Source organism: Dipodomys ordii, unplaced genomic scaffold, assembly GCF_000151885.1.
Source record: "Dipodomys ordii isolate 6190 unplaced genomic scaffold, Dord_2.0 Scaffold42, whole genome shotgun sequence".
Lineage (NCBI taxonomy): Eukaryota > Metazoa > Chordata > Mammalia > Rodentia > Heteromyidae > Dipodomys > Dipodomys ordii.
The window spans coordinates 1,562,700-1,571,494 of NW_012267258.1; the positions used below are offsets into that span (position 1 = coordinate 1,562,700).

Consider the following 8,795-nt stretch of genomic DNA (forward strand, 5'->3'; position numbering starts at 1 on the left):
TTCCTTCCTTCCTTCCTTCCTTCCTTCCTTCCTTCCTTCCTTCCTTCCTTCCTTCCTTTTTGGTTGGTCGTGGAGCTGGAGCTTGGGTGCTGTCCCTCAGCTCTTCAGCTCAAAGTCAGCGCTCTACCGCTTGACCCACGGTGCCACTTCTGGTTTTCTAGTGGTTTATTAGAGATAAGAGTCTCACAAACTTTGCTGCCCGGGCTGGCTTTGAACCGCGGTCCTCAGATCTCAGCCTCCTGAGTAGCTAGGATTACAGGTGTGAGCCACGGGTGTCCGGCTCTGGTTTATAACATTGTATATATTTTTTATGTATATATTTTTATGTATATATTTTTTAATTTATTTTTTGTCGGTTTTGGGGCTTGAACACTGGGCCTAGGTGCTGTCACTGAGCCACCAGTGCCCTGCATATTCTGTATATTTTATATATACAGTTTTTACTAAAGTAAAATGCTAATCAAAGCACTCACTTTTAACTGATAATTTTGGTATTAAACACTACTCACCTTTAAATTGTACAATTTCTCCATTCTGGGTTTTTGGCAGTCCCTTTAGACAAACTTCACTAGTAAGAGCTAAGGCAATACCACAGCTTCCTAGTAAGAAGCCAATCTGCTGACCTCCGGCATCCTATGGAGAAAAGAATGAGCACAGCAAGGGAGTGAATGTGAGCATATCCATGCTTGAAACCCACCACCTAGTAATGCTCTGGCACCTATGTTACTAGAGTCATGGAGTCCCATAGACACCTGGCAATGTTATAAACCAGTGACAATATGCTCATCCAAAGAATTTCTACAATAATTTCCTAAGTAAAAATCCAGTACTTTATTAGCCTGAGCTTGCTAATTATAAATCCAATTAATTAAATGTAACAATTTTATTCAAGTGTCAACTATGACTATCTTTTACCTTAGTTTTAAACAAATGAAATAAATTCTAACATGGTTAGGATGTCTTCTCTGAGCCCTACCCCCCAAGTCTAAGAACAAGGCAATTCAGGTCAGAATAAAATAATAAATAAAGGAAATGGATACCAATGATGTCCAAATTTTCAGTGAATGGCTATACAAAATCCACATATTCCTTTAATTATTCAATTTTAAGAGGCCAATTTCAGCTTTACAAAAGCAGCAGAAAAATAGGGGAAAAAAACCAAAAATTCCTATTAAAATGTAATTTTTAAAGTATCACTATGAACCCTCACAAATACTTTTGAAAGTATCACTATGAAACCATACAAATACTGTTAACTTAATATTAAGAAGAATTCTGTAACAACAACCTTATTATCATCAACTAGGACTTCTGGCCAGTCAGTCATTTGTCTTCTCTCCTTTTCAAATCTTTTGTTTTCTTATAAAATAACAGTCTCCATCATCCTTTTCTCAGACATTAATTCTCTGTCATAAATTGTATGAGAAAACTAGGAAGAATTGTTCCTGGAGAGATCATTGAGTGAGACATGGAAATGTCTTATATCATCTTTGTTTAAAAGCGATGATGTGCTATGCAAGTGCAACCCTTTAATTCACAGAAGTAAAAGGCTGTTCTCGTATCACCTTCCTGCTTAATGGCAATGCTAAGTCATGTGATACAATTAAAAGATATTCTTTTATTTAAAAAAAAAGTATTTGAAATGAGTGATACATGTATATATGTGTGCTGTACTGGAGTTTGAACTAAAGGGCTTGTACTTGCTAGACAGGTAGTCTGGCAATTGAGCCATACCCCTTGCCAACTCGTTCTGCTTTAGTTATTTTTCTTTTCCTTTTTTTTCTTTTTTTTTTTTGTCGGTCGTGGGGCTTGAACTCTGGGCTTGGGTGCCATTCCTCAGCTCTTCAGCTCAAGGCGAGTGCTCTACCGCTTGAGCCACAGTGCCACTTCCGGTTTTCTAGTGTTTTATTGGAGATAAGAGTCTCATGGACTTTCCTGCCTCGGCTGGCTTTGAACCGTGATCCTCAGATCTCAGCCTCCTGAGTAGCTAGGATTACAGGTGTGAGCCACCAGCACCCAGCTTGTGTTAGTTATTTTTCATACAGGGTCTTGCATATTTTCCTATATTAGAGCTGAATCAGAATCCTCCTATTTATGCCTCCTTCATACCTGGGCTGAACAGGCATTATTCTCAGATTCAGCTATTAGATGAGATGAAATCTTGTAAACTTTCTGACCTGGCTGAGGTTTGAGAACCTCAATCCTCCCAATCTCTGCCTCTTGAGTAGATAAGATTTCAGTCATGAACCACCACACCTGGCTCTTCATGAATTGTGATGACTTACAACTCAAATATGCCCCCTTTTTTTTGTGTGCTAGTATTGGGGTTTAAACTCAGGGCTTTGTGCTCTTACTTACTTATGCTTTTTTTTTTTTTTCTCCTGGTTTTGGGGCTTAAACTCAGGGCCTGGGCACTGTCTCTGACTTGGTTTTGCTCTAGCCAAGCACTCTACCACTGGAGCCACAGTGCCACTCTGGTCTTTTTTTTTGAGTAGTTTATTGGAGATAAGATAGTCTCATGGACTGTCCTGCTCCAGCTGGCTTCAAACTGTGACCCTCAGATCTAAGTCTCCTGAGGAGCTAGGATTACCAGTGTGAGCCACCAAGCCCCTTGCTTACTCATAATTTTTTTTGATACATTACAAAATTTCTATCATAGCTAGAAATGTAATTTACATGTTGTTTATAAGTATTAAATAATTTTTATACAATTTGTAGAAAGTGAAGCTGAGTACTTCAGAAAACTGTCATATTGTTTCTAATGTGGTGACTGGGCCAATTCATTCAATAAGAAACAATGCCTAGTTAAACATCAGAGGCTCACTTGTAATCCTAGCTACTCAGGAGGCTGAGATCTGAGGATTGCAGTTCAAAGCCAGCCCGGACAGGAAAATCTGTGAGACTATCTCCAATAAACCAAAGTGGTGCTGAGGCTCAAGTGGTAGAGTGCTAGCCTTGAGCTGAAGTGCTGAAGGACAGTGCCAGGCCGAGAGTTCAAGCCCCACAACCAACAAAAACAAACAAACAAAAACCCAATGCCTGAGCCAGGCATCAATAGCTCATTCCTATCATCCTAGCTACTAAGGAAGCTGAAGTCCAAGGACCAAGATTCACAGCTAGTCTGACAGACAAGTCTCTGAGACTCCATCTTCAAAATAACGAAAAAGCAGCTGGGGTGCAGGTGTGACTCAAGTGGTAGAGTAGCAAGCAAGCAAGCAAGTCATATGAACACAAGGCCCTACTTTCCAAGACTTCAAACCCTTTTACTGGCAAATTCCAAACTTCAAAACAACCAATGTCCACACTGTGTCATGTCACCACTATATTCCTCTTAATTTAGCAATGTTACCTTTCTGGTAAGAGGTACCTCTATAGGCACTGGAATCACTTCTGCCAATAGGCATCCATAGAAAGCCACCATAAACATGACTGGATCATTGTTGGGGTAAACCAGGGCTACCTAAAATTCACAAAGAGATTCAATGATAGAAGAATATACATATATGTTTTATCTATGTTTCCTAATATAATAGTATCATTTACCATGAGACTAAGTCAAATAATTTAATAGACATTTTCTCTAGAAGAAATTAAATTATTAAGAAGGACAAAAACCTAAAAAGATCTGCATCATTAGAAGGTTTGGGGAAATAAAAATGCAATTCATTATCCTAAGTTTTCCTTTAATTCTATTGGTGATTTAGCAGTAAACAACTTGATTTAAGTGTTAATTATTTGGGAAACCTAAAGCAATTTAGTGCAGAGCTAAAGAAAGAAATTTAATAGATTTCTCTAGATAGAAAAAGCATACTAAAGGATTAAGCCTTACATCTCTTAGAGAGAACCTATGCATATTGACCAACTTGATTACCACCATAGAGCCCACACATGGTCTTATTACTAACTAATTAATTGCTCACCCAACACTATAAGGTGGTGGGTAATAGACATGAACAATATGGGCTGAAACTATTATGAATATAAAGCAAATTAAAAAAGAAAATTGAAACCTCTAAAATATGTTCAAATCTGTGATCTCACCTGATATACATCAGAGAGATAACTGACTTCCTAATTTAGTCAAAGAATAAAAAAACAGAAATCCTCATCACTGTGGGGTTTGTTCCCTGGCTTACGTATTCACAGGTAATATTTTAAATCTAATCCTATTACTGGATTCTCCCTTTCATTTCTTTTTCTTTCAAATTCTCTTAAATACTATGAAAGGATACAACATAGCTTCTTAGGGTTTGGTGAGGCACAAGAAAACATTTAAGTGTCATGTATATAAGGTGGAGCTATACTTTAGGAACTTTTTTGTCACAATGCACAAGTATTTTTAAAACACTAGGTTAGAAGAGTCAGTAATCCAGAAAGATTTTCAAACGAAAATTAAGGCTTGATGATAGAAACTAGCCATAGTCATTAATAGGAAAAATTAATTTAAAAAATCAATGACAAAAAAAATCAACGACAATTAAGAAATAATATCAATTTGTGTCTTCTTAGAAGTAACTACATATCTGCTTCCCTTTCTACATAAGTCCACAGAAAATTATTCTTTGTAAAGAAACAAATATCAATTTACTAACAGTGTTTTCTAAATATTAATACATTTATTTTCAGAAAAGCTTGTGTTTCTTTTTATACTTCCTTAAAGTTTATGAATGAGCAGCTTCAGAAATAGATAAGTAAACTGCCTTCCCATTAAATATCATCTGGTATTGGACTAACCTGAGTGGGAACTAAATCATTTTTATTTTCTGAGAATTACAGTTACATAAATCTTCCTACTGTATATGTGCGTATTAGAAAACAATAAACACCACCTTTCTAAAACCTAAAAACCAATTACCCTGTCTCCAGGTTTTAGCACAGGCTCATTTTTGGTCCCCAGTTTATTAAGTAGTGTGTAGGCCAACTTCAAACTTCTGCTCCACAGCTTTCCTGGAAAAAGAAAAATCATGTAGAAAAAATGGGTCTATCTCAGCAAAAGAGAATTCAGTTAGCCAAGTTGAAGAAGGCAATGGTCACTTCTAAATGATGGCTTTGAGGAGTATAACTAATCCCTAAACAGTATATCCTTCCTTCCAAAACTCTGAATTTACTCTAGTTTATAAGAGGCAATGTTTTCCTGAAACAAAAATAAAGCATCATCTTGGTTTATAGAATATTTCAAGTTTTTTTCTGAACTAATACGAATGTCCTTAGGAAAAATTTCATGGGATCTAATCACAATTAAAGGGAGAAAACAATGTAAAAGCAAAAGAAAAAATTTAAAAACAACAAACCCTCAAAAGCAGACAGTTCTGTGTAAACTTTCTCTAAAGAACTGCTCACATAGGCATTATCAGGTACCAGAGGTGAATGGAAAGCAAAACATATGACTCAATGAATTCAATATTCTGCACTACTATATTTCAGTAGAGAGGGGCTGGGAAGGTGGCTCAGTGGTAGAGCGCTTGCCTTCATGCATGAGGCCCTGGGTTCGATTCCTCAGCACCACATAAGCAAAAAGAAAAAAGCCAGAAGTGGCATTGTGGCTCAAGTGGTAGAGCGCTAGCCTTGAGCTGAAGAGCTGAGGGACAGGGCCCAGGCCTAGAGTTCAGGCCCCAGGACTGGACCAAAAAAAAAAAAAGGAAAAAAAAATTCAGTAGAGAGACAATATAAGGGAAACTGATGTGAGACATGGATATATTCACAGATACTAAATAAACATGTATGGTTCTAGACAGCTGAATGTTTTAAGATGTTACACAGATGAAATTCATATACAATCTCTGAGATGAATATTAAAACTATTGACCAAAAAAACAAAATGAAAACACTCTAACAAAACAATCTTCTTGGGCTGGGAAGGTGGCTCAGTGGTAGAGTGCTTTCCTCCCATGCATGAGGCCCTGGTTCCTCAGCACCACATAAGCAGAAAAAGCTGGAAGTAGAGCTGTGGCTCAAGTGGTAGAGAGCTAGCCTTGAGCTGAAGAGCTGAGGGACAGCGCCCAGGCCCAGAGTTCATCCTTCACGACCAACCAAAAACAAAAACAATCCTCTTTCCCTCTTCCTACTCTGTTCTCTTAAACACCCTCTCAGCACTGTATAAACTGAGATAGGAGGTTCATAAGTGGAAGGCCTGGGTTACAAAGTGAGATAGTTGGAAGAAAGAAAGGAAGGGAAAGGGGAATGGAGAGAAGAGCTATTCAGGAGGCTGAGAACTAAAAATTTCAGTTTGAAGCCAGTTCCAGCAGATAAATCCAAGAGGCTCATATCTACTTAACCAGCAAAAAGCTAGAAGTAGAGGCATAGCTCAAGTTGTAGAGTGCCAGCCATGAGTGAAAAAGGAGATGGCGAGACCTTAAGTGAAAACCCCAGTACAAGGCCCCATACACACAGGAAAAAAAGAAAAATATAGGGGGAAAAAAGAAAAAAAAATCTGTTCATTTAAATAGATTTGTTTTCTGGTGCTGGTGGCTCATGTTTGTAATCCCAAGCTACTCAGGAGGTGGAGATCTGAGGATTGCACTTTGAAGTCAATCAGAGCAGAAAAGTCTGTGAGACTCATGTCCAATTAATCAACAAAAAGTTGGAAATGGAGGTTTGGCAGGATGGGAAAAAGAGTATGTTTGAATAAATTAGTACGAGATCTCCTAACTCAGGGTTGATGTTATTTTTCTTTTCTTTTTCTTTCTTTCTTCTTCTTTTTTTTTTTTGGTCAGTCGTGCAGCCTGAACTCTGGGCCTGGGTGCTGTCCCTCAGCTCTTCAGCTCAAGGCAAGCACTCCACCACTTAAGCCACAGTGCCACTTCCCGTTTTCTGAATGGTTTACTGGAGGTAAGAGTCATGGACTTTTGTGCTCCGGCTGGCTTTGAACTGTGATCCTCAGATCTCAGCCTCCTGAGTAGCTAGGATTACAGGCGTAAGCCACTGGCGTGGACTTTGATGTTATTTTTCTTTAAGTTAGTACAAACAAACAAAACAATAACAAAAAAAAACACCTACAGGAGCTGAAGGCAGAAATAGGGGGACACTAGTGACTGAACTCTTGCTTAGCATGTGTTAGCCTCTACTTTCAATCCCTAGCACCAAAAACAGGCAAACAAAATTTTTTAATATGGGATATAAAATTATGTAAAAAAGTCCATTACAGAATTTTGTGCTTATTATTAGGTAAAATTTTAACCGATTTTTCTCATTAATACTGACCAAAAATTTTTTTGTCACTGTTTTTGTTTTCTGTTTTGCAAAACCCTCCATTGTAAATTATCAATGGATCTATAATCTCTTTCCTCATTGGGCTGTCTTAAAAACTAACTGGCTTGCAAATATCACTTTAGCAAATGAAAATTTAGAAATAACTTTACTCAGAACTTAGGATCCTATTAAATCATTGAAAAGATCATTTGAAATGTAATGACAACTGATAAATATCAAGGTGAAAATACTATTGCCACGCTGATGAACTCTCAGGAGAAAAGGATCTGGATTCCAGTGAACTCACCGTATGTGAGTGTATAGACTGGCTTTCCTGTCACGTCCAGCGCAGTCAGACAGGGGCATTTGGCCTGGGTGGAGCCCCAGCGCTGCAGGGCAGATTCCAGGGCAGGTGGCCAGTTACAAATGACTCCCAGGGGTTCGCCCTTTACAGGGGTCATCTGTCGCCCCTCAGGCTTCGGCTGGTTGGGGTCTGGCTGAGGTACTGTACCAAAAAAAAACAAAAAGATGAATACCAACAAACACAACTCTTTTCTTCTCACAGTTATATGGCTGAGTATGAGAAAAGTAAGAAATAGTGTTCTAAAGGGGTAACATGGTTCAAAAGAAATGAGCTCAAATGTACTCATTACCTGACTTACTGTAACCCCTCTGTATATCACTTCTACAATAACAACAAAATACATTTAAAAAAACAAAAAAATGGTGTTCTATGACTTGGGCCTTCATTCAATTGTACTTAATTGTGCAATCATATTCAACATGGTTTTATGTACTCAACAAATCCTGATCCTGAATCCTGACAGTCACTGTACATACAGAAAAGCATACACACACACACACACACACACGCACACACACACTCTCTCTCTCTCTCTCTGTCCTAGGGCTTGAACTCAGGGCCTGAGCACTGTTCCGAGACTTTTTTTGCTCAAGGTTAGCACTCTACCACTTGACTCACAGGGCCACTTCCGGCTTTTTCTGTGTATGTGATACTGAGGAATGGAATCCAGATCTTCATGCATGCAAGGCAAGCACTCTACTAATAAGCTACATTACCAGCCCAGTTCCATATATATATATAATTATTTGTCGGTCGTGGGACTTGAACTCTGGGCCTGTGTGCTGTCCTGTCCCTGTGCTCTTCAGCTCAAGAAGTGCTCTACCACTTGCGCCACAGCCCAACTTCCGGTTTTCTAGTAGTTTATTGGAGATAAGAGTCTCATGGACTTTCTTGCCTGGGCTGGCTTTGAACCATGATCCTCAGATCTCAGCCTCCTGAGTAGCTAGGATTACAGCTGTGAGGCCACCAGTGCTTGGCAGTTCCATATATTTTTATGAGCTTGTTTTTAATTTTTTGCACTTGGTATTCTGTGGTAAAGCAGCCAGGTTCTACTTCGCCTAGTTATGTTTACCTCCCAGTGAACTCTTACTCATCCTCCTCAGCACTCATTCCAACAGTGATATTTGGGAACTGCTACTCATTTCTCAAGAAGACTACTCCTGAAACCAGGCATCAGTGGTTCATGCCAATAATTCTAACTACACAGGAAGATGAAAATCGAGGACTAAAGTTTGAAGCCAGA

General features: G+C 38.7%; 1 protein-coding gene across 1 annotated transcript in view; it reads right to left on the reverse strand.

Annotated features, from left to right (window-relative positions):
• The window catches only part of Dip2b (DIP2 disco-interacting protein 2 homolog B (Drosophila)), a 130,413-nt gene that overhangs the window by 65,785 nt on the left and 55,833 nt on the right, over positions 1 to 8,795 (reverse strand). Inside the window, exons 8-11 of the mRNA XM_013018690.1 lie at positions 7,496 to 7,693; positions 4,856 to 4,947; positions 3,350 to 3,460; positions 510 to 633 (exon numbers count right to left, since the gene is read on the reverse strand). Coding sequence (XP_012874144.1) covers positions 510 to 633; positions 3,350 to 3,460; positions 4,856 to 4,947; positions 7,496 to 7,693 — 525 coding nt within the window. The remainder of the gene's footprint in view (positions 1 to 509; positions 634 to 3,349; positions 3,461 to 4,855; positions 4,948 to 7,495; positions 7,694 to 8,795) is intronic.